At 37.0% G+C, this 27,724-nt stretch overlaps 1 protein-coding gene across 1 annotated transcript; it reads right to left on the minus strand.

Annotated features, from left to right (window-relative positions):
* On the minus strand, positions 1 to 27,724 carry LOC120184553 (zinc finger BED domain-containing protein RICESLEEPER 2-like). Its single transcript, XM_039188987.1, has 3 exons — positions 27,631 to 27,724; positions 21,063 to 23,072; positions 1 to 31 (listed from the first exon to the last, which is right to left on the minus strand). The coding sequence occupies exon 2, from the start codon at positions 22,684 to 22,686 to the stop codon at positions 21,109 to 21,111; it is 1,578 nt and encodes a 525-aa protein (XP_039044918.1). The 5' UTR covers positions 22,687 to 23,072; positions 27,631 to 27,724; the 3' UTR covers positions 1 to 31; positions 21,063 to 21,108.

Here is a 27,724-nt window from a genome sequence, read left to right on the forward strand (position 1 = left end):
ATTTGACTAAAAGGAGCTGTACAAAAATGATAGGTTAGATGTTAATGTTGTCGCAAAAAGGTATTACCGAGACATATCCTGTTATCTGAACCAATAGGATCACTGCAGGGGTTTACGCCAATAGGTTTTGCCAGGGCATCTTTAATCTATCGAGTCCCTTACTAGAGATAGCATAGGGCACCTCTGTAGACTCTGTCGGACAGGTTAAGCATATAAGAAATACCATTCAGAGAAATAGACTTAGATTTTCCTAGTGGCTCCTACTTCTCATTCCCATAGCAGTTTGTCGTGTGAGAAAGCTAAAGTCTTATATATATTAAATCTAGTATTTTCATTTTTATTTTGCTTTGACATTTTCATTTGTTTGCATGTGTCAATTTAATTTGCAACATGTCTACTTGCTACCATACCACTATTCCATTTCCACAACATCCATCTTATTTTGCCACAGCATTATCAGTTGTACATACCCTCACTAACTTTACTTAGGTGATAAAGTAAAGTGCCTTCACAAACCTATTTGATTTCTCCAATTCCCTGTGGAGACGATACTCTACTTATTACTTTATTACTTGTTCGATTATGTATACTTGCACACATATTCGTACCCATATTTAGTACTCATACCGAGTGGACAAGTTTTTGGCGCCGTTGCCGGGGAATTAGCAACTGGAAGTTAAATTGATTTGTCATAGCATTTTTATTTTTCTTGTTCATATTTTCTTTTTAGTTAACTTTATTTGCTACTTTCCTTAATTTTTTTCATTTAGTTTTCTAGGTACGTGACCCGACGCAACCCTGAAGAGCCATTAGAACCGATTGATCCTGAAATTGAGAGGCTTTTTAGACAAAGAAGATGTGCTCAACGTGTAAACATGTACCAAATCGGAAATCAAGGTATTGGTCATGAGGAGAATCAGAATGTCGGGGTAAATTTAAATGCTGAAAATGCAGCCAGACCTCGTGCCATTCGTGATCACTTAAACCCGATCTTAGAGGATTTAAATCCTGGAATTATGGCCCCAGATATTCACGCAGCCAACTTCGAACTCAAATCCGTCATGTTCAATATGTTGAACTCCATAGGATAGTTTGGGGGCATGCAAAATGAAGATGTCAGGCAGCATATTCATAACTTCTTGGAGGTGTGCGATTCTTTTCGCCAACAAGGGGTGCACAAAGATGTTCTCAAATTAAAGATATTTTTTACTCCCTACGTGAGCGAGCAAGGGCGTGGTTGAGTGGCGTTCCAGCGGGTTCAATGGAGTCGATGACTGATGTGTAAAAAAAATTGATGAGGTATAATCCTCCAAATATGAACACCCAACTGAGGAACGGCATTGCTTCCTTTCGTCAGGCTGATGACGAGTCGATGTATGAATGCTGGGATCGATACAAGGCATTACTTCGTAAGTGCTCAAACCATGGTTTTCAAGATTGGACGTAAGTGGTGATGTTCTACAATGGAGTAAACGTACCCACGAGAATGATGCTAGATGCCTTGGCAAATGGGATGTTACTTGACAAATCACCAGCAGAGGCATTTAACATTCTGGATAAGATTACCACTAATGATTATCAGTTTCCATCCACAAGGCTTGGAGTTGGGCGAAAATCTCATGGAACTTTTGAGCCATATTCTAAGGATAACGTGTCCGCCCAACTTGCTACTATCACCAACATGCTAAAAATTTTGCAAAGGCCAAGTGAGGTGAGAGAAGTGAAGGCAACCCATTCAGCGTGTCTATTATGCCACGACAATCACAATGAGAGTGACTACCCGACCAATCAAGAATCCATCAACTTTGTAGGCAACTTCAACTGAGGCAACAACAACCCCTATTCCAACACATATAATCCTGGATGGCGTCAACATCCAAACTTTTCATGGGGAAATCAAGGAACCAACAATGCTCATCAACCAGCTCGGCATCAAAATTTCAATGACTCCTAGAGTTATCAATCGAATATGCCATGGCATAATTCTAATAAGGGAGGGCCTTCTTCATCAAATACCAGTTCTTTAGAGGACACAATGCAAGAGTTTATTGCAACAACAAAAACAATGCTGCAAGACCATGTGACCTCCATCAAAAAACAAGGGGCCCTGCTTCAGAGCCATAGTTCGTCGCTGAGGGCGCTGGAGAGTCAAGTTGGTCAAATTGCTGTGACATTACAAGAACGCAAACCATGATAGTTACCGAGTGACACTGAAGTCACCAAACCTCATGGCAAAGAGAGCTGCAGCATGCTAACTCTCGAAGTGGTACATAAATTAATGTTGAAGACAAGTTTGGGGGAAGATCGAAGGATGAGACACCCCCTGTAACCAAGCAAGTTGATCAAGAAGTGTAAGAAGAATCACCATTAGAAAAGGAAAAGGCTGAGGATTCGTTAAGTAAAGAAACTGAAGGGGCAAATAAAAATGCCAAGGCAAATAAAAATGCCAAGGCAACTTCTGTTTGCACCCCGTCAGTACAGAAGCCAGACCCCCACCTCCTTTTCCGCAAAGACTGAAGAAGCATAATGAAGATATCCAGTTTAAGAAGTTCGTTGACATTCTGAGTCAACTTCAAATCAATGTTCCTTTTTTGGAGGCGATGGAACAAATGCCCACCTATGTCAAATTTCTTAAGGAAATTGTTACAAAGAAGAGAAAGGTTGAGCAGTACGAAACAATTACCACCGCAAAAGAATTTTGCTCTTCCTTAAGTAAGCTGCCACCAAAGAGACACGATTCGGGCAGCTTCATCATCCCATGTTCAATAGGAGACAAATTTGTTGAGAAGGCATTATGTGACCTTGGCTCAAGTGTGAATTTGATGCCTAAGTCAATATTCATCAAGCTCGGGATAGGAAATGCGAGACCCACCTCGGTCATCCTGTAATTTGCCGATCGTTCACATGTTCGACCAGATGGGCGAAATGAAGATATCATCGTGCGGGTTGACAAGTTCATTTTTCCTATCAATTTTTTGATTTTGGACTGTGAGGTCGATGCCACTGCACCCATCATATTGGGGAGACCCTTCCTAGCTACCGGTCGTATTCTCATCGACTGTGAGAGGGGAGAGCAGACCATGCGAGTGGCCGATCAACAAGTCACTGTGAATGTCTTCCGCTCACTTAAGTACATGGATGATTCTGAAGAATGCAGAGCATTTTAGAAGTGGATACAGTAATAACAAAAGAAGCAAAGAAATTTTGCCAGGATAATTTCATTCAGCTGGGATCTGATAAAGGGCTGCTGGAAGACTTAAAGGCCGGAGAGCCTAATGATTTTTCATCCGAGGAACAGCAAGCTAACTTCTTTAAAGCTAGCCCAGGTAAGCTTTTTGAACCTTTGAACTTTGAAGAGTTTGTTCCTCCCAAGCCCTCACTACAGTATGCTCCTACCCTAGAACTTAAGAATTTGCCACAGCATCTTAAATATGCTTATCTGGGTAGTGATGAAACTTTGCCTGTGATTATTTCCTCTGCCCTTACTCCTAACCAAGAAACGAGTTTGTTAAGTGTTTTGTCACAGCATAAGAAAGCGTTAGGGTTGACGATGGTAGATCTGAAGGGAATAAGTCCAATAATCTGCATGCACAAAATCCTACTGGAAGAATGCCACGACAAATCCATAGAGCACAGCGAAGATTGAACCCAATCATGAAGCAAGTTGTGATAAAAGAGATTCTTAAATGGCTTGATGCTGGAGTAATTTACCCCATTTTGGATAGTTCGCGGGTGAGTCCCATTCAATGCGTGCCCAAGAAGGAAGGCATGACCGTGGTGACGAGTGAAGACAACGAATTGATACATATTCACACGGTCACTGGGTGGCGAATTTGCATGGACTAATGTAAGCTTAACAAGGCCACCAAGAAGGATCACTTCCCTTTGCCGTTCATCGATCAAATGCTGGATCGACTTACTGGCAAGGCATTTTATTGCTTCTTGGACGGTTACTCTGGGTACAACCATATTGCCATCGCACCAGAGGACCAAGAGAATACCATGTTTACGTGCCCCCATGCCACTTATGTTTTTTCAGAATGCCTTTTGGACTCTGTAATGCCCCGGTAACTTTTCAGCGCTGCATGCAATCCATATTCTCTGACATTGATGAGGATTATCTTGAAATTTTCATGGATGATTTTTCTGTTTCTGGGGATGACTTTCAAAAATGCCTCGGTAATTTGGCAAAGGTATTGAAGCGATGTGAGGAGGCTGATCTCGTACTGAATTGGGAAAAATGCCACTTCATGGTAACAGAAGGCATTGTTCTAGGCCACAATATTTCTGCAAAGGGAATTGAGGTTGATAAGGCTAAGATCGAGGTGATCGAGAAACTTCCCCCACCAAACTCTGTCAAGGGAATTCGGAGTTTCCTTGGACATGCTGGATTTTATTGAAGATTCATCAAGGACTTCTCTGTAATATCCAAGCCCTTGTGTACCCTGCTGCAACAGAACCAACTGTTCGTATTCGATCAAAAATGCCATGGCATATCCAAAGAGCTGAAGCAAAGACTTATCTCTGCACCGATCGTAGTTCCCCCAGACTGGACGGCACCGTTCGAATTAATGTGCGACGCAAGTGATTTTACCGTGGGAGCTGTGCTTGGAGAACGTAGAGGTAAACTTTTTTCATGTAATTTACTATGCTAGTTGTACCTTAAATGATGCACAATTGAATTACACTACCACTGAGAAGGAATTACTTGTTGTGGTATTTGCATTTGACAAGTTTAGGACATACTTGATAGGCACAAAAGTTATAGTTCACACTGATCATTCAGCTATAAAATACTTAGTGAACAAGAAAGATGCCAAGCCCAGACTAATTAGATTGATATTACTCTTGCAAGAATTCTACTTAGAGGTGGTTGATAGGAAAGGTATTAAAATCAGGTTGCAGACCACTTATCTAGGCTAGAGAACATTTCATAATGCCATGACATTTTTGATATTAAAGAAGAATTCCCTGACGAGAAAATTTTATATGCCACGGTAATTCCGTGGTACGTTGACCTTGTTAATTTTCATGTTAGTGGTGTTTTTCCTTATGAACTAAATAGCCAGGGCAAAAAGAGGTTTATGCATGATGCCAAGTTCTATTTTTGGGACGAGCTGTACTTGTTCAAGCAATGTGCCGATCAAATGATTCGACAGTGCATCCCCGAAGAAGAGCAAAGTGATATTTTACACCATTGCAACAAAGCAACCTGTGGAGGTCATTTTGGAGGTTCGAGGACTGCTGCAAAGGTCCTCTAATCGGGCTTTTATTGGCCATCTCTATTTAAAGATGCCCACGAATTTTGCAAGGCATGCGACCGATGCCAGCGCACTGGAAACATTTCCAGACGACATGAAATGTCGCTGCAAAATATTCTGGAGATAGAACTTTTTGATGTTTGGAGCATTGATTTCATGGGACCATTCACATCTTTCTTCAGAGACTTATACATTTTGCTTGCGGTGGACTATGTTTAAAGTGGGTTGAAGCAATTGCTACGCCAAGGAACGACTCTAAGACGGTGCTCAAGTTCCTTCACAAGAACATATTCACTCAATTTGGAGTACTGAGAGCCATCATCAGTGATGAAGGCACCCACTTCAATAACAGATTAATTGCCAAGGCATTATAGAAATATAGAGTGCGATATAAGATTGCCACGGCATATCACCCGCAGACAAATGGGCAAGCTGAAGTGTCTAATCGAGAAGTCAAGCAAATCCTTGAGAATGTGGTGAACCCTCGAAGGAAAGACTGGTCCCCCAAGCTCGATGAAGCATTATGGACCTATAGGACGGCATTCAAAACGCCTCTGGGAATGTTGCCTTTTAAGATAGTATATGGAAAAGCCTGCCACCTCCCAGTTGAGTTAGAACACAAGCATACTGGGCAATCAATAAATTAAACTTCGACGAACAACTTGCTGGGGAGAAACGATTGCTCGACTTGAATGAAATGGAGGAGTTTCGAGCACAAGCATATGAAAATTCCAAGCTCTACAAGGAAAGAACCAAGAAGTGGCATGACAAAAATCTTTTGCCACGGCCTTTTCATGTGGGCTAGAAAGTGCTGTTTTTCAACTCAAGGCTCAAACTCTTCCCTGGCAAACTAAAGTCACGTTGGTCGGGACCGTTTAAAGTTCATCATGTTTACCCATTTGGCGCTGTTGATATCAAGAACATGGACGATGGATCCATTTTTAAAGTCAATGGCCAGTGCCTGAAGGCTTACCAAGGAATCCCACCTGCACGTGACAAGTCGGCATTGCTCTTGCACAATGTCGACACTGGTCTAAGGGTGCCTTGACATTCTAAATTTACTCCTGTGCATAAATAATTTTTATATTACTATTATTTTAGTCTTTACTATTTTTAATTAATTTTGTTTATTTTATTTTTGTTGCATGGGACTTCCACGCACAATGCACGTGAGGAGTGTAGAGGAAGTTGGGAAAAATTGGGGCGGCAAATGAAAACAGGAAAAGGAGGGAAGTTTTTGACTTATTGACTTTTGACTTGGCGGTTAATTTTTATTTACTTTCATTTTGTTTCATTCCCGCCTAGACCCCACCTTTTATTTAACCTTTCCCCCACAAAAATCTTCATTTTGTTTGTATCTTCATTTCACTTTTTACTTTAACTTTCTTTCATCTTCTTCCTCTCTTTCTTTTAACCGAACCTACACAGCCGTCCAACCCAATTTTTTCTTCTTAGTTCCTTTGTGTGTTCTCATCATGGTATGTTCCCGTCCCCCTGCGCCATCTTCGCCACCACAGTTTATGGATGATTCCGCCCGTGAAAGGTTCCAAACAATCAAGAACCGCCGCGTCTTCTTCGAGTTGGGATTTGTCTTCTCTGAGGAGGAAGATGTTGCCTAAGGGAGTGAGGTCCTCGATATTGTCACCAAGCATAAGTGGCAGAAATTTGCCAAGCATCATGCTGTTGTCAATGCCACTTTAGTGAAGGAGTTTAACTCCAACATCACCAAGCTAAACCAGCATGTCGTAACGGTTCGCGGCATTTCTATTCGTTTTACTCCTTCTGCCATTAATCATTATTTTAAAATGCAGGTTGTTGAAGACCACCATGCTCGTTTCGCTCAAGAAGCTGACAACGAAATTACCAAGGCATCCTGGAAGACCTATGTTTTCCGACACACAATGGAATGGTCAACAAATCAGTCGCAAGACAGTGGACCGGGAGAGGCTATTCCCGCAAGTGAAGTTGTGGAATCATTTCATGAAGCAAAAACTTTTACCCACATCCCACAATACAACAGTGTCCTACCAGTGAATACTCTTGCTGCATTCAATCATATTCGAAGGAGTCATCGATGTAGGGAAAATTATCGTGGAGCATGTTCATTTGTGCCTAAAGCGACCTGCAAGTGCCCTGGTATTTCCAAATCTCATCACCACCTTATGCCGTAAAAAGAATATCCCTGAAGAAATGTTTGATGAGATTTTATCGGGTATTGCTGGAATCACCAAAGCGAGAATCCCTCTGTTGTTGGGTCACAAGGAAGCCAAAGGGAAGGAAAAAGAGGCAACTACATCTCGCGCTACATCATTTCCACATGCCAGGGCAACTTCAAACTCCCTGGAGTAGGCAGTCCAGCGCACTCAAGAGCATATCGGGCAGCTGTCTGACAAACTGATGACATATTTCACCTATGCCAAACGACGAGATGAATTTCTCACCAGAGCCTTGATGGAATTCCTCCCACACACAAACTTCACCATTCCTGTCTTCCCTGACATACTCGTGCCACCAAATGAGGATGCCAAGGTATCTGCACAAATACCTCATCCTGTCCATACTGATGCCCCTCAATCGCATGGTGCAGAGAGTCCCCAGTCTGCTGAGGCCGAAGAGCCCGAGGACCGTGATCCCGTCTATGTTGTGCCGCCCGATGCTGATCAAGAAGTCAATCTCCAACTCGCTCATTGTCCAGAATCTCCCCATCATGTTGAACCCTTGGCGAAAGAACACCTTGAGGTTCCACAGCCCAAGGAGGCAACCGATGAGTCACAATTCGAGATTCCACGACAAGCTCCTTTGCGTAGGAGCTGACGTCACCTTAGAAGGTATCTCAGCATCAGGATCCCCCGCTCCCAGCCATTCTAGAAGGACCTAGCACTCCTCCAGCTGCACCTGCGTCTGACTCTGAGCACTCTAGCCCTGTTTAAAGCCAAGGTACCTTGCATTTGCATTGCATTCATAGCATGTAGTTTTATTTTCCTTAGTTTTTAGTAAGCATTGAGGACAATGTTTCTCTCAAGTTTGGGGGAAGTAGGGTTCTCGCATCATTGAATGATAGTACTAGTTAAATAAATATGCCATGACATTAGTAAGTGTCTGAATAGTTTTCTGGAATTAGTTTAGGATGCCCGATGATGATGAATTCTTGATTGCTAGGATATAATGTACATGACTGGTTGAGGATGATAGAACCAACTCTAGGACTTGCTTCTTTGAAACCCTTGATTACATGATTGTATGTTTTCCATGCTTGAGAAACTTGGAAATTTTTTATAAGAGAATTCTTAAAATGTCGTGGCATAAAACTTTGACTGTTGAACACCCCGCCACTATGTTAAAAAAAGAGTTCGAAGTTATGAATAAATGCCTTGGCATATCTGTAGAGGGACACTCCGTTATGCTATGGCATATGAGTGAATGAAAGATGTCACGGGATGACTCTACCTGACTAGCTCGGGGGTGGAAGGTATACTTCCTTTCACCAAGAGTGTGGGATGGTAAAGTGATGGGCTAACTCCCCTCGTAGCAGAATTAAAGAAAAGAAAGCAAGTGGGAGTAAATTTTGTGAATGCCATGGCAAATTAAGAAAGTATCCTTAGAAAATTTTTAAATTTGTTATGCATGGACTGGATACAAAAACGCACACACCCACACAAAGAATCTTTCCATAGGGGACAGTACTAGATTTCTCGACCCAGTCTAGCATGTTGAAGCTATATGTACTGAGGGCTGAAATTTTATCCCATAAGACTATTCTGCTTCTGAACTTTTCATGGAATTTTTGTTTTACTTATCACTATCCATTGCTTGAGGATAAGCAATAGCTTAAGTTTGGGGTGTGATAACTCCGTAAAAGGTCACATTTTGGGACCTTTTAACTTAAGTTATTGAATGTCTAAAGGCTCATTTAGGAACATATAGATGCATTTAGAAGCATTTAGTTGCATGTGGTGAATTTTGATTTGCAATGGCATTTTATTTTTAGCGGTGCTGCTTTATGGGAAATGTACTTGTCTAATGATGCACAGGTTTTGAAAAAAGGAAAAGAGGAAAGAAAATGTCGTGACATAAGGAGATTGTTGAGCTAAAGAAAATTGCCAAGTTCGACTGGCATTTCGAAAGTGTTAAAGTGCAGGAATATATTTTTGAAGCCAGCTGTATCCAACTGTCTGAGAGCTCTACCCGCGAAATCCACCTTGAAGATCTACCTTGAGGGACCGGCACTGCAACTGTCGATCCTTCTGACCACGCCGCCTGACCCTGCAGATCTTGTCTGTCCTTGGGCACCTGCAAAGGGATTATGTCGGTCACTTATACCAGCTACCCAGACTGTATCATCACCTGTCTTGCCCGACTCCCAATCAAGTTAACCATAGTTTGGGAAAGTCACTCTTAGTTCAAGGGTTAATCTTCCCCTATAAATAGAGGATGAAGCCACAATGAAGAAGACTTTGGTTCTACCCAGATTTGAGCTTAAAAAGTTAGAGAGAGAATGTCTCATCTTTCTCCGTCAATCTCACTTAACGTGGTATTTCTCCTTGACAAGTCTGAGGGAGTGGCGGTCTGAGCGTCCGAGAGGAGCCAGTCCGTTGGGAGCAGTTCTTGGTGGCCGAGGGAAGCACTGGGCAATGCACGTCGAAGGCTTTCTCTCCTCCCCTTAGTTCTTTGCTTTCATATTTTGTTATTGGGTTGTAAGGAACGAATGAAACTTGCTTTGTGCTTGTTTATTTCGAACCCCACCATGAACTAATCCTATTTGGTGGGAGTTCACTTGGATGTTTAAGTTTTTATTGCAATGAATGGTTGATTTTCTATGCTTTATTCTGTTTTGTTTGTGAAACTTAATGCCTTAAGGTTGTAGGAGCTACGAAAGTAGCCTTTCCTTAGGAGAGCTTGAGGGTTTGAGAGAATGCCTTGGCAATTTATCTTTAGTCTTAGAGAGAAGCTAGGGAGGAACTACATAAACAAGGGATTCTAGGTAGTAACTAGGCCTAATCCACCTTAGAGATAAGGCTAGGATTTTATTCGAATAAAAGGAGTTGTACAAAAACGATAAGTTAGATGTTAATGCTGCCGTAAAAAGGTATTACCGAGACATATCCTGTTATCTGAACCAATAAGATCACTGCAGGGGTTTACGCCAATCAATTTTGCCAGGGCATCTTTAATCTGTCGAGTCCCTTACTAGATATAGCATAGGGCACCTCTGTACACTCTGTCGGGCAGGTTAAGCATAGAGGAAATACCATTCAGAGAAATAGACTTAGATTTTCCTAGTGACTCCTACCTCTAATTCCTATAGCAGTTTGTCGTGTGAGAAAGCTAAAGTCTTATATATATTAAATCTAGTATTTGCATTTTTATTTTGCCTTGACATTTCCATTTGTTTGCATGATTTGCCGTAACATTTCCACTTGCTACCATACCACTATTCCATTTCCACAACATCCATCTCATTTTTCCACAGCATTATCATTTGTACATACCATCACTAAATTTACTTAGGTGACAAAGTAAAGTGCCTTGACAAACTTATTTGATCTCTCAAATTCCCTGTGGAGACGATACTCTACTTATCACTTTATTACTTGTTCGATTGTGTATACTTGCACACATATCTGCACCCATATTTAGTACTCATACCGAGCGGACAACTGCCAGTACTCCATGTCACTACCAACCAGTAGCCCCACGCCCGATCTCCACCAACTGAGTCACCATCTCTCTACCAAACTTCACTAAAACACGCAATAAGGAAAATAAGAGCATGCAGCAAATCGGACAGAAAAGAAATCATTGTACCTATGGTTCTAGACCTGCCAAATATGCAAAAGGGGGTTAAAGGCACGAAAGTATGAGATCTAAAGGGGAGAGCTTTTTGGGGGTTCGAAAAAACATAGAGAATGAGGGGGGATCTGAAAAGGAGCATTTGAGTTTTGAAGAAAAAAAAGAGAAAAGCATAAAAAAAAACATAATCGAAAAAGAAAGAAAAAGAAAAAGGAAAAAAGTTGGGGCTCGGGTTTTGTAAAAAAGATAAAGGAGAAAATCGAAAGGAAAATGAGAGTAAAGGGGCTTACCATCTAAAAAAGAGGTTTGCCAGAGTGAGAAAGCTGAGACTTCAACCCCAGATCTGCGTCGATCTAGCCCTTTTCAAGGTATTTGGACCCTAGATTCGTATAGAGGGAGTTGGGATAGTTTGTTTGGAGCATTTTTCTCTCGCCACTAACGTGACGGAAGATCACTGGATATGGGAATTTGGGAGAGATAAGAGGATTTTCTCTCATCATCTCTCTCTCATTTTGGTTGGTTGGTAAGAATGAGGCTAGGTTAGCCAAAAAGGTTTAAAATGATATATATATATATATAGGATTCGTGAAACTACGTCGTTTTGGGACTAGGGTTTCCCTGAATTTGGCGTATGGTCTATTCGCGCGGGGAGGGCTCTAGAGTTTGTTTCGTTTGATTTTAGTCATTGGAATTTTGGGTTTTAATGCTTCAAGGTTTAAATTAGTACAATTTAGTCCTCGATTTGAGACTTCTTATTATTTTGAATTTTGTCTTTATACTTTACGCATCTTACATTTTAGTCAGTGTGCATGAATTTCTTTAGGTAGAATTATTCTGTGTCCTTTCAAGTTTCTAAATTATTTTTTTTTACTTATGAACATTTTTTATGGTTTATTTTAATTTAGTTTTTAATATTGTTTGGTATTTTTTATTGTTACCTTTATTGTCGTTGATGTTGTAGTTTACTCTTTCAAGTTTTTGTTTTTATGATTTAATCTTTATTTAACAAGCATGATTAATTTATTTAAATTGTATCTTAGACTTTCATGTTTGTAGGCTTGCATTTTAGTCCTTGCTTAGATTTAGTTTAGTTTATTTGCATGTTTAGACCCTATTATCTTAATTTGGTTTATTTTAGACTACTTTTAAAGATTGTATGTATGCATGTATGCGTATGTGCGTGTGTGCGTGTGTGCGTGTGTGTTGTATATTTATTTGTTATGTTTTTTTATATATGAATATTGGAATTTTTAGAATTAATACCTTCATTTTATTAACTATTAACACTATAGTATATTACTATATATGTATTTAGTTTTTGTTTTGTCATAAAATATGCATATATACATATAAGATATTTGTGTGATTTATTGCATAAGTTTAGGTTGTGTGCGTGTGTGCGTGTGTGTTGTATATTTATTTGTTATGTTTTTTTATATATGAATATTGGAATTTTTAGAATTAATACCTTCATTTTCTTAACTATTAACACTATAGTATATTACTATATATGTATTTAGTTTTTGTTTTATGTCATAAAATATGCATATATACATATAAGATATTTGTGTGATTTATTGCATAAGTTTAGGTTGTTAGTTTTAAATAATTTGTATAACAGCCTCACAAACATCTCTTGACTCGAATCGAAATAAATTGACTAAGGGTAATATTCGTTCATCTTAATATTGTCATAAAGTGATTGTCTTAATGTATAAGAAAATTACTTTCGATAATTTTAAAACGAAAGTATATCCCATTTAGTGACGCGAAATAAATCGAATCAATTTTAAAATTCGGGAATTGGGAAAAATCATGTTCTTTTAATTAAATTCACCGAGAAAAGATTGTTAGATCAAATCTAAGGTTTTGTCCGAGTGTATTTAAATAATTTAACATCCTTATTCTCATTAAATATTGGTAAAATAATTAATTAATTATACTTTCTTGATATATGCTTTTAATTTGTTTTATTTTTGCATGGGTTTTCCAATGGATTTTCAAAATAATTACTTTCGAATCGATATTGAGAATATTATTATCTTTTCATTTCGGTTAATGCAATAAATGAATGCTTTAAGGCATGAGAGGTCATCTATTCTCGATTGGAAATAATTTGATATTATTGTTTTCTCTCGAATCATTATTTAAGAGGGAATAGTGATATCTCTTCATTTTGATTGGAGCAATAAATGACTGCTTTAAGGTATAAGAGGTCATTTATTATCGATTGAAAACTATTAGATATTATCGTTTTCACTCGGATCGATATTGAATTTTAAGACAGAATAATGATATCTTTTCATTTTGGTTGGTGTAATAATTATTGTTTTAAGGAATGAGAGGTAGTTTATTCTCAATTGGAAATAATTAGATATTATTATTTTCTCTCTTAAATTTATTTTGGGTGTTGTTATTTTGAACTAATAATGAGCTTTAAAATGGAATTTTAATATTTCTTTATTTCGATTGGAGTAAGAATATATTGCTTAAAGGTATGAAAGATTGGTTTTTCTCGATAGGAAATAATTAAATAGTATCATGTCTCATCCAAAAATTCAAAGAATATTATTTTTGAAGGGATCTTAAATCAAATTAGACTCGAAATCGTAAATTTCATTGCAAAGACAATTAATTAATCGACTGGGTACCGATTTAGGACGTTGTGGGGGTGATAATCCTTCTCCACACGTAACCGACTCCCAAACTCGAATTTTGGTAACGCATACCACAAGTTTGTTGTTTTAATTAAAATTAATATTTTATTAAAATGGAAAATACGTTTTTGGGTGCCCATTCACACCCTAATCAAAGATTGGTGACGACTCCTAGAACCACGTTTTATTGTTAATTCAGTCATCAAAATTTATTTCGAAACGAGACTCCCTCCCTTTTTTCCTTTCCGAAAAAAACCGTTTCGACAGAAAGAATGTACTCACATTTAATCTCAATTTAACCCAATACTAACATTTCATAAGTACAGGAAGGCAATCGAGGACATAAGCAAACTATTAAATTCATATAGGTGGAATTGATACTTAAGTACGAGTATCGGTACCTAGCCTATAGTATTGATACTCATCCGAAGTATCAGTACCAATATGAGGTTCTAAATGTATTTTAATTCCTAAGATATCAATATTCACATATAAGTATTGGTATTATCCCAAGTATCGGTACTCACCTAAAATATTGGTATCAAAATAAGTCTCGATGTTTGATATATTTACTAGGTATTGGTACTCCCACCCAAATATTGATACTATCCATATGTTATTGATACTCACCTTGAGTAATGATATTAAAATTGATTTCGAATTTGGAATAATTAACCCGATATCGATACCAAAAGGGTGGGTACCGATACTGGAGAAACAATATTGATACCTCAAAAACATAATAACGGTACCCTTCTCTAGGAAAACCCATATTTTCTCTAATTTCATACGATATCGATATTGAAAGAACAATATTCATACCAAAAAGATAAAAATGACCTACTTAAGCTTAAAATGCACTCTCACGTCACCCTTAAAGCATCCTAACTCGTCTGGAGTCACCTAGACATCCTTTTAGGACCTAGTCACATCTATTCTACCCTTAGTAATTTCTTAATCATTCTACGGCGCTAAGGATCAACATGCAATTTAAGTCTCTTGGAATTTGAAGTCAAACATCCCTGCCTACCTAAACTAATTGCAACACATAGCATACCAAAATATTAACTCAACATGAAATGAATAAATGAATGAGTAGCATGACACTTAGATTACAAAATGAGCGATTTAGATAAAAAGTTTTGGTCACTCATAAAAGTAAACTAAGCATGCCAATAAGAATTCTATCTAACCATCAAATCAACAAAAAAAAACCCTTACAGACCATACATGTAACACTCAAATCCGATCAGACCCAAAATTTTGTGGATTTGTATATTACATGGGCCACCAAAGTGACTAAGCCTTTTTTTTAAATCGTTGCTGTAACACCCCAAACCGATGCGGGTAGCCCGATCCGATTCGGGAAGTCACATTAGGGCCACCGGAGCGACCCACCGTAAAAATAGCGGAAATTTTAAAACTTTTTATCAGAACATGTAAACTTATAAAATCATTTATCACTATTTAAAAATAAAACAGATTTCCAAACTCGTATATAAATCAAAATACAATTACATGCCCCCTAATCACAAGTACCATACTCTGCAACCACGCCGGAAGAACTCCCTTACTGAAGTCGATAGATGCACTGGTACAATTGTTTTAACCTGAAAATGTGAGTAATAGAGTGAGCTTTGGAAAGCTCAGTAATTCAGAACTACCAGATGATACTACATGACATGTAGATAAATGGAAAGCCATATAATTTCCTTATTGAATCATACGTATACCAGCTTGCAGAATAATTTGGGGTTCCCTTAGAAGTTCATAGAGTAGAAGCCATGAATCTCAGTTCATAAGAAACCTTTCAAAGTATGAAATTTTCAGGAGATCGAATAGGATGTCTAGTGTGTTCCAACAGTGTAATAAAATCATAATAGGTACAAATCATAGTCCAGTAAATCTCACAATTTCGTAAAAGAGTTTAACTTTTGAAAATCATAGTTTAAACCCTTTTCTGGTACACCATCAGTAGTTCCCAAAAATTATTTTCCATATAGCTTACTTTATGCACATAGCAAAAAGAAAGCCTACTTAAGGATAGGCTATGAAGCTTGTATCCTTAAGCCCAAGTCAATAAGTCCATATAGCTTACCCTAAGCACACAGCAAGGAAAGCCGACCTAATGAAACATCTTGGGGCCCTCAAGAGTCACATTAGGCCCATTTAGCTTGATCAGAGCTATTCCATCGAAATTCAATTCCAAAATTGAATTGCACCGTGACATAAATTCCATAATTACAAAAAAAACATGGTAATCATATACCATTTCAAAACAAAAATTAGATAGCAGCAATATTCCATAAATTGTCACATTAAATTGGTGTATCCATAAAACAATAACCAATGAATTTTGGTGTACCACATATTAAAACCAATAAAATAGTTCAGTAATAAGTAGGGAACACACTAGAGAATCCAAGTATTTTCAGAGGCCATTGTAGTTATCATTTTGGATAACATGAAACTTATGAAATTTGATCGAATTCCAGGAATAAGGTCCTATTGAGGAGAATCGATTACTAACCGATCTAGCCAGACATTTAAGGTTGATACATTAGAATCCCACTATATTTTCGTGTGCTTTAGGAAAACGTTCAGGAACCTTTATACATAATAATTCTAAATTCATATTTACTGCGAGTGATTCTATTACCCAAACAATCAGGGGTATTCAGGAATATACTTTGAATTCATAGGATTTCAGCCCAATTGAACCAAATGAGATATTCAGAATATTTTCCATCTGCGTTACTTGTTTTTTTTTCAAACATGACCGAAGTGATTTTAGATGAAATATAGAATCGAAGATTCAAGTCATTTACAATCTACGACTATCGATCATATTATCAAACAACTCGAGTTACACAACTCTCAAACTGATGCATGTCAACAAGTCAATTCATTATCCTTCCAATGTATTCACTCTTTAATACCATAATGCAGATCCATAGATCATCCCCATAATCATCACTGAATAAATCTTCCAACGGTCTTTATTTCATTTCCACGTTTCAACAATGTCAGGAAATACTGACGTACTTGATCCATGGCTCATAACCCATAATGACAATTCATAATATAAGTTCAACAGTATTTCCAAACTCATCAAATCACCTATTTAATCCTTAGTCATTGATGTTACTTAGTTCATTTGGTAAGCAAGTTTATCCCGATTACTTTAAAGTTTTCCAAAATAATTCAGACGTTTCTGAATTTCAAATACACGTTGTACTTCATTTCATTTCAATTTATTCATATAATAAAGTCATTCTGGTATTCGTGGTTGATTTGACTAACGATTACCCACTTATTAGTATTGTATGCGCTCTAGAGTTGAGCTGTGCCAAGTACTTCCAGAATTATCATCGATCCAAATTTGAGAAGATGAACAAACATTCAAGTGATACTTATAATCCAAGACTAGGTCATAAGGGCATTTTGGTCATTTTGGTGCTTAACATTTTTTTTCTATTCATTTCAAAGCTTGAGTATATCCATTCATTCATGAGCTTGGTGACATTCTTGAGTCATTTCCATTTCAGGGGTAATTTGGTCATTTTATAATTCTAGAATATTTCAATCATTTCCTTACATCCGGTCTTATTATTTAATTCAATCTTATCATTTACTTCACTCCTTTCGAACAATTATGTCTGCAGAATACCTCCGATAAATTACTCTTCAAGTATTTACTCCTTATTCGAATATTTTCGGGTCAAGTGTCTTCTCAGATTTTACAAACGGAATATTATAAATTTTTCTGTACAAAGACAGGATCTTAACAATTAAATTCGTACTTAATCGAGTTAAGTACAAATCCTCAAAGTACTCTCTCATTCAGGGTCAATTCAGACTATTTTATCTCTCAAGGGAATTTTCGTAATTTCTTAACCAGATAATTTCAATATTAGATCTTAACGAAAATAATTATAATTTAGAGATCATATGATCAATTGCTTTCCCGAACATTCTTTGATTTTGAAATGATTCCTTCATAAACTCTCATAGGATTAAAACCGGTTATCCATAATTTCCAAATAAAACTAACATTTCTTATGCACATCAGTAGTTATATCGGATCAATATGTCTTTTCAGAGTTATTAACCAACTTCCAGTGGCAATTCTTATCATTTTCCAACATAAGGGTAATTTCGTAATTTTACCATATCGGAGTATTCTCATAATTTTTCATCCAAGTATCTTTAACATTTAACCCTTGATGATATAAAATATAAGTTACAAATCCAGAGTTGATTTCTTTATCACCAATCACAAACTTGTAATTTAATTCTAACAATTATCAATCTCTTATCTTAGTCATTTGATCCGTATTCAGTTACAGAATTTCTACCACATTCATATCGAGTGAATAAATTATTCAACTCCACAAAAGTGACCAACATTATCTTATTCATGCATTTACCAATATCAACATGTTCCATAAAGCATAAAGAGGTAGTAAAGTATTACCTCAATTTCCGTGCAATACCGATCGACCATAAAAATTCCATTCGAATGCCTTTGATCTTCAATTCAACTTCAAATAATTCCTCAGATACATATCAACATAAAGTATATCAAAAACGGAGCTTAATTGCGATAAACGGATCAAATCGGGTGATAAATCAGTGAAAGGCGGCTTACCGGGTTCGAATTTGGCGAAACGGACTTCGGATTCGGATTCAGGACGTCGAAAGCATAAAATGTGACTTTTCGAAAAATTGAAATTTTCGGTCAAAATCAAAGTCAACGGGTTTGACCGGCAATTTCGAGGCTTTCGGGTTCGAATTTCGAAAAACGGACAGCGGAATCAGATTTGGAACGTCGAAAAATGTCAGGATAGGTATACTCGGTCGAAGTCAAAGATCGTTTTCCCGAGTATCAAACAAGGTATAATTCTTATGAAGTCTTACTTTTATTGATCTTACTTTATCACAAAATGTTATTGTTTCCACTTGCAAGCTTTTAATAAGGTTTCATCACTAGTTTCAACCTAATCCGAGACCCCTTGGTCTGAAATGGTTTTATAACCCTTACTGTCTTTGTAGTACCGATACTCATCCGTACAACATCATTATTGGTCTCACTACGGTATCAATACTACCCCGAGTATCGATACCATTTTGAATCTCTGGAATTTGAGACAATTCTCTGATATCGATACTCTCACTTGGAGTATCAGTATCAGTTGGCCTTCGTTGTTGATAAAACACTATGGTATCTATACCTTTATCTAGAGTATTGATACTAGCCCTGCGGTATATATATTATCCTTGGTATCGGTACCATTTTAGCTCTATGAAATTTGTAAGGGTCTCCCAGTATAGATATTGAACCTCGAGTATTGATAACCCAAGAATAAGGTACCGATATTTCTATATAAAACTCTCTAGTTTTGGCTTATTGGACGAACAACATCACTATTATTCATACAATACCGATACTCTAAAGCCAAAAAGCCATGTTTTGCATGAGTAAAACCTTTCAAATCACTCCTAATTCATGTTATGCATGTATATCAAATATCCAAATTCATGTTATAACCCAAATATATCCAAATGCTTCATAGAACACATACAAGCAAGCAAATTACATCTATTGATCTACAGTAGTATAGGTGCGTTACGAGTGTGTTACCTTACTGCTAGTTGATGGAAAACATCCACAAGATCATCCAAGCACAAGCTTCTCCTTGTTATTGCCCTTGAAGCTTTCTCCCACTTCTCTCGCTAGACAAAAGTAAGAAGAAGAATTACTAACTCGTTTTAGAACTCAAGGGGAGTGGAAATATGTTTCCAACTCTTTCGAAACAGATTAGAAACAACCTAGTACCCTAAATCCAAAACCCCCCACTTAAACCCCCACCATGGCTACCTTAGTCAAAGCTTAAAGTGGTGGGCTTGAAATGAAGCTCTAAAGGAAAAGATGAAGAATTTCACATTCACAAATTGGCCTAGCCTTGTTAGACAACAAAGTTTCCACCTTTAGGATCCTTCCAAAGGTAAGGAGAAGAGTGAAAAAAGAAGAGGAAGAAGAAAAATTGAGTACTCTTCTTCCCAACGTGACTTCATCAAGTTTTAATGGAAATTCAGCATTATTTCAAATAGTGGGTAAATTACTTCCTTAGTCTTTCCTAGTTGATTATAATTCAAAAATATTATTTTTATCATCTTTTGGGTTTAATTCAAGCCCAACCCAAACCACACTTAACCCAATTGTTTCCCAAAGGCCTAGTATAACACTCTTAGCCCAAAAATTTACCCAAAACTACTATCCCAATTTTAGGTGTTACAATACAATTCACAAATGACTAGCTATACCAAATATCTGCGCTATCACTTGTATACATGTTACTAATGTACTCAAAATACACAAAAAAAAATATTTTATTGTGAATAGTTTACAATGACCCTCGAATTGTGCTACAACTTCTCAGACTAAACGCATCCCTTCGGAATACTTACGTGCGAAGAAACACACTAAGCTTCACTTAACGAGATAATAATTCAATGTTTAATAACATAAAACAAATAGATAACCAATGCATAGGTATGCTTAGAACTCATATCATGGTACTATAATCATTTGTTATTGTCATTAGCATTCAATAGTGGCAAGGGCATACAAAAACTTTGTTCTCAATTGAAACAAACCAACATCTCACATGTCTTTAGAGAATGGAGTAAGGCCGCCGACATGTAGGCTAAAATTGCCAATGGTTCCTATTAAAATTGTCAAGGGCACCTACTGATCAGGTGCTATACAGGAATGACGTTCTTAGAGCTAAAGTTCGAGCGACATTTCTCCGTTTTCTTTTATGTACCCAAAAGAAGAAGAGGGAAAAAAGGTATTTTAAAGCTCACCAAATTTGCCATTCGGTCATCATACTGTTATTAGGGTCAAATCTGGGCATCACATCCTCCATGTATATTAACGACGACCCTTTTACATTGATGCGGCTCTAAAGCTTTTCCCTTCAATGGTGCTAAGCCACTCCTGCTGCATTACCAAATTTGAAGGATTGATGGAATCTTTGCTTAAGTTGCACAAATATCTTGCTGACCCACCACCAATGCTTTTTTCCTTTTGCTGGTTATAGTGGAACCAGAAGAACCAAAATATTTGCAAACGAGTTGATTTTATTTTAGTAGTTCCAGCTCAATTGATTTTATTTTTAAAAGTCTGTCACAACCTGCACCTTAGTGAAACTCACTTTAAGGTGTTAATGATACAACCATCAAGACAGGGAGGGCCATTTCAATACACTGTACAACTAATTCACTTACAACAGATTCAGATCAGCATTAATATGGAGTTTGATCAAAAACCCATAGAACTTCTTCATATGCTAACCTCCCAGGGTCACCCCTATCTTATCCAAGGGCAGCGAAAACTAACTATTGAGTTCACTCCGTATCCAATCTTGTGCACACATGAGGGCTTGAATAGTAGTTGGAGGCAATGAGCTCCAGTTATGATCCAGCACTCTTCCCCCAATGTCGAATCTTGATTCTGATGCAACTTTGGATATGGGAATCCCTAGAATGTTACGTGCCATCATGGATAGGATAGGATACCTTGGAGTGTGAACCTTCCACCAATTCAATACGTTGAAATCGACATTACGAGGAAACAGTGGTTCCTCTAGGTACTTGTCTAGATCAGAATTAGAGCCCTCAGCTTGAGAAGTTTCATGGAGGAACTTATCGAACCCCATTAACCTATCCCTCGTATCTTTTGCAGAACTGGGAGTACCACTTGCTTGCCAATCCAATCCCTGATCAAAGGAAGATGCTAATGGGGAGACAATAGAATGTTCGTTGTAAAGCGATTTAATACACTCAAAAACTTCATCAATAAGCACCGAAGCACTATCGCCATATAATTGTGGGTAGTAATACTCCAAGAGCTTCATTTTGAATCGAGGATCTAACATAGCTGCAACAGCTAATCCAACATTGCCCTTATCCCAGTACTCTTCAAACTTCTTTCTCATCTTTAGAGCCAAGGAACAGATAAATTCATCGGGATTTTTGCACCATTGAATCAACTGCAAGTGAATATCACAGATCTCAGGGAAAAATAAATTTGCAGTTGGATACTTGCTTCTTGTAAAAACATTAGTAACTTCAACAAACAGCTTCAAGAAGCTAGTAATGGTACTCAGTCTATCCCATTCTAAATCAGATAGGAGAAACTTCAAGTTGACAGGGTCACGATCTCGTAGGCAAGAGAAAACTTTCCTGTATTCTAAGGCAACTTCGAGCATAAAAAATGTTGAGTTCCATTTCATTGGGTTATCAATACATAAGCATTTTTTAGTTTCAACCTGAACTTCTTCAGCCAGCTCATTGAATGTGGCATGTGTTGCTTCTGAGCCTTTAACATAACGAATGCTTTCCCTTATTTTCTGGGTAACTTCACAGAGGGCTTCCAAGGCATCATCAGCCATGCAGTTGAGAAGATCTACAGCACATCGAACATCAAATAATTGACCATTACAATAAAGGAACCTATTTTGCGACAGCCAATCTCTGATTCTACCAACAATGTTATCACTAGTAAAACTATCAAATATCATAGAAAGCAACTTCCGATCTATATCCCAATCCATCAGACAATTTATTATAACTTCCGAATGCATGTCTTCTGTATAAGAGGGATCAATGGTAACAAAATTCAAAATCTTCTTTTTTAACTGCCAATCCTCATCAATATAGTGTGCTGCCAAACTCAGGTATGCAGCAGCACCATCTGAAGCAGTCCACATATCAGCAGATACACTGATTTTTCCAGGCAACTTATCAAAAATTTCATAAACCTTTTGCTTCTCCTTCACATAGATTTCCATGCAATCAGCTTCAACTTTATTACATGTCACAAGTTCAAACAAGGGCTGTAGATTCCGGACAAATATCTTGAACCCGGCATGCTCCACCATAGCCAATGGATAGTTATGCAATATGATCATGCGGGCAAGATCAAATTGGCTCCGCCTTTGATCCAAGCTATTACTACCAATGCCACCATGATCATTTTTAATCTGTTCTTGTTCATATCTATTATTCACAATACTAAGGACTTCATCCTTCTTCTGCTCATGATCAATTTTTACAGGGGCAAGAGATCCTTCCTTTTTCTTCTCTTTAGCAGAAAAGTATTGAGATATGCCATGATTAGATCTTCTTTGACACCTAATTAAATGGTTCCTCAGATGTGAGGTTCCACTAGTACTTGATCCACTAAGTTTCTTCTTACAATGCCTACAAATGGCCACAACTGTGTCACCCTTTTTCACTCTATCGAAAATCTGCTCGAATTTACTATGACAGCATCAGACATATCCATGACATGAACCTAGTAATGGGCAAATATGTGCATATTAGAAACATAATTAGAACCCTATTTAATTAATGCAACTACCAAGAAAGGAGAAAAAGATTGCATTCATGAAGACCCAAGAAAAAGCCACATTTGTTACAGAAACAAATAATAGAACATATATACAGGCTGTCATAAAATTCCAAGATCCAGAAATATTCAAAACTGTTGAAATGTTCATAACCTTTACAGAGCACATGTCAGCAAAACATAAATACATCTATAAAAAGAACATAATTATAATTGTGTGCTCGCATTTTCCTAACTCCCATTGAATTCATAACAAAGTTTTCACACTGGAGGCAATGGCAATTCCTAGGGTTCTTTTACATGCTATTAAAAAAAAGTCAATCATCAATAAATGATGATAATCTAATTCTAAGGTAACAGAGACAATATGATGACAAGTAGGAAGATTGACCTCAGACCTGAAATGCAAGAACCAAGTAACAGAGTTTATAAGTGCTTGCCATACGGAAAAGAAAGTTTAAACTTACAAAATATTTGCTAGAGAACAAGTATATTTGGTTATCACACAAGACGTAACAAAGGGTGTAATAACTGTCCTTTTCTTTTCCGGGTTTTGATAATGCATATATTATATAAAGAAGTTAAAAAAAAAACCGAACAGAACTGGCATAGAACATAAGCTACTCAATGTACTGATTTAGTCAAAGAACAACTTAACAAAACTACCAAAAATATTCAACAAAGATCAGTGAAAAACAAAACAAATTAATATTTCCTTGAGGCTTACATGAATTATGATTATCCATTGCAAACAAACCTTAAAAATCAGATAAAATACAAGCTGGTTTTGGTTTCTAACTTTCTATTTGTCAATTACAATCAACTAAAGGCCTTGGGACTTTGCCTATATGGATAAAGTACTTGACAACAGATAAATTGAGAAGAACAATATTCCAAGGGTAATTTACATTATGGCCCATTAAACTTGACATTAACTTTCATATAGTTGACATATCATGCATACGAACATGGTATTTTTTACATGTCATCAGGATAATGCCTCACTAGCATTTTAGTAAAATATTTTCTCATGTCAGCATTACGGAATCCAATTTAGATAGGAAAACAGACGCTCATGGAAAAAAGTTCATATATGCAAGTTGAATAAATTATTCAAGATGACATGTAAAGATAAGTTCAGCATGCATAATGAGTTAGCTTTTCCATTAAATTTACTTGCAGAAGATTAATTTATTTATTTTTTTGATAAGAATATTAGGCCTCGTTAAAAAACCACTTCATGATTAATGGAGCTTGAAAACAGTTCCTTAATCAGCAGAAGGAGGAAAATAGTGCCCTAGGATTTCATCAACATTATAATAAGTACATAGGAATACAAGACCTGACTCCTTTAAGGAGATAGAAAACCAAAAAAAGCATCCCTTAAAAACAACATAAGGATCAACCAATACCAGCCTTAGCTAGGGCATCTGCCTCTAGATTAGTTATCCTATTAACCCATCTAAAAATACCTTCACAATCTCTAAGCTTTTGAATAATGTCTTTAACAATGTGAGCATAAACATCAGGACATAAAACAACATCCTTAACCCAGTCAACTACCACCATGCTGTCGCTCTCAATAATCAAGCGATCCTTAAATCTCTGTCGAATAGAGTCAAAAAAAGATAAGCCCTTTAGGATAGCTTTCAATTCCATCAAGGTAGGAGGCCCCAGACCAGCAGACTCTTTGAAAGAGCCTAGGATCGAACCAGACACATCTTTTAGAATACCACCTAACCCACTTCTTTTCCAATCACTAGTAGTAGCAGCATCCACATTAAGTTTGATGAAACCCTTGGGAGGAGGGGACCAAGGAAACTTAGATAAAATCATATTAGAGTGGGGCAAGCAAGAATCCCCTAAGGAATGATCAGCAATAAGAGAGTCCTTGGAGATAGAAACCTGATTATTTTTTGCTAAAAACCATGAAGCAAGCCTAAACCTTGCTAAAAAGAAGAGTTCAACTCGATCTAGCTTCCCTTCTTCAAACACAATAGAATTCCTAGTTTTCCATATTGTCTATAGGACCACTCCTGGAATAAATGACCATATGATAGATTTGATCCTCAAATCAGCCCAGGCTAGGAGAAAGCTTTTTGCATCTTTGTGAAAGACAGACTGAATATTCCAGAAACTCATGAATTTATTCCATATTGACCAAACCACCGAACAAGAAAAAAATAAATGAGAGGGGGACTCTATATATAGAAAATCAGTGATGTTATTTGATAAAATTAAAGTTCAGTCAGTGTTTTAAAAAGCGCGCCTGAGGCACTTTGAGGTGCTAGGCGAGGCGAGGCGTTTAGAAGAAAGCCTCCGACCACCAAGGCGACGGCGAGTACATGAGGCAGCGAGAGGCGACGAGGCGATGCTTTTAGCGATTCACGTACAATGACCCATTTTCAGATTGGGCTTTAGATTTCCTGAACATGTTTGGCTCGAACGTAAGGGCTATTCCCAGGAGGAAGCTTGTGAAGGATGTGGTAAGGAGGCTCTTCCATTTGTTTTTTCTCTTTCATTTCTTCTGAGGAAACAGAGAAATGGAAGATTTCGGTGATGTTTAAAGGATTTTTTAGTTTTTTCTCTCTTCTTTCAATGGCAGAAGTGGAGAGAGACGAATGAGATTTTAAATAAATGAGATGGTATGGGGCAGAAGAGATGAACCTGGACGCATTATTCGCCAGATTCATTTTGTTTTAGGACTTGATTTGGGTTAGTCCATGCTGCGGGCTTTCTTTTAATATTTTATTGAATTTCAAAGATTTTGCTAAATGTCATAGTTATACAATAACTTTTAGGGTAAACTCATATTTAGTCACTCATATATTTCTGCAATTCCTTTTTAGTCACTCAACTATTTTTTTTCTTTCAAAATCATATCTAACATTAGGGTGAGCAAAAACTTGACTCGAGTCAAAAAAATTATTTTTTGAATCTACTTGAATTGACTTCGAGTTGTAATTTCAAAAACACGACTTAAAAAAATTTAAAGTTCAAATGGAATTATAAAATACAACTTGAAAACCTAGAATGGTAGTTCAAAATTTTTAATAATTAGTATATTGATTTTCAAGTATGAGTCGAGTCCCTCGGCTCTGTATGATATATGTATATCACATATAAAAAATATGAAGAAATATATATGTATTGTAAATGAGTATAAAAAAACCATTTAAATTGGAATCATATAATATCATATTATTATGAATATTTACAATTAAATTTAAATAGAAACTCAAAAACTCGATTCGACTCGATAAAAATTTGAGTCAAGTTCGAGTTATAAAATAGGACTCATCTACTCAAATAACTTAATTTTTTTTTCTTAACTCGACTCGATCGAACGTGTAGCCCTATCTAATGATACTTTTGACTTTTTGACAGAGGATTCTTCAACCAAAGCACCCACCACTCCAAACATCACCAAAACATAGCTAACCAGTAGCCATCAAAACCACCTCTGCAATATGTCTCATAAAAGTAGCAGCCAATAGCGGAATCATCACACCAACGATGTGATACAATATGACATTTTAGGCATTTTGATTATTGATGATGTTTTTTATTTGTCTTTTTGAGATACAATATTTTTTTTTTTGATAGAAAGAGGCCTCATTAAAATCCTCCTTCAATCCCTCCATGTTACTTGGTGTTTTTGCTTATTAAGTTAATTATTATGTTGTTTTGTGTTTGAAGTATGGTTATAAAATATTTACAAATGTTTTGTAAAATTAAGCGCCTCGCGTACGTGAATCTCTCGACTCAAAGCGCCTCAAAAATTAAGGCTCTCGGGTAGGTAATCGCCTTGGAGCGCCTCGCGCCTTTTAAAACACTGAGTTCAGTGAAATACATGAAAATTGATACTAAGCAATGAATTATAATGTAAACTACCCCAATTGTGACATCTATTATATATACAGCATAACAAGTTCAATAGTACTGCCAACGAGGATTTCATCATAAAACTGCAGTTTAAAGGAACAATCAGAAAACATAGTACCTATTCATTAACTTTTCTTTCCATAATCACTTTTTATTGATTCCCTTAAAGTTTTAAAACAAATCCCATTCTATAAGAATCATAGCTCTAGAATTTCAATAATGAATAAAATTACATTCAGTTTAATTTGAAGTTTTTGCTGCTTCTAAAATTAAAGAAAAAAAATCAACACACGCACAAACACACATGGGATTTAGAACTGAATAGAGAAAGCAGAAATTTATATATATATATATTTGCAATTTAGAGCAGGAATGCAGCCAACTATGTTCCCATTTAAAACTGAAATGGAAAGAACCGCAAAAATACCGTTCATTTTCAACAGGATAGCATGCATGAGAAAGGAAAAACAGTAAAACTAATAAACAAAATCACACAGCAAGAACATTTCTTTAATAACAAAATCACACAGCAAGAACATTTCTTTAGTAACAATATCATAGAAGAAGTTCAAAAGAAATTATTCGTGAAATGAAAAGAAAATAGTGTAGGATGTAGTACCGGTACGGGCAGTGGATTGTATTGGGTTATATTTGCGGGTATCGGATCGGGTCGAGCTGCGGGTTCTGAGATGAGGAGGAAACAGAGAGACAAA

The sequence above is a fragment of the Hibiscus syriacus genome, unplaced genomic scaffold (assembly GCF_006381635.1).
Source record: "Hibiscus syriacus cultivar Baekdansim isolate YM2019G1 unplaced genomic scaffold, ASM638163v2 tig00112921_pilon, whole genome shotgun sequence".
NCBI classification, from domain to species: Eukaryota; Viridiplantae; Streptophyta; class Magnoliopsida; order Malvales; family Malvaceae; genus Hibiscus; species Hibiscus syriacus.

Bases quoted from the DNA above. Each gene is read 5' to 3' on its own strand.
- LOC120184553 (XM_039188987.1), bottom strand. From the start codon at position 22,686: ATGATCATATTGCATAACTATCCATTGGCTATGGTGGAGCATGCCGGG.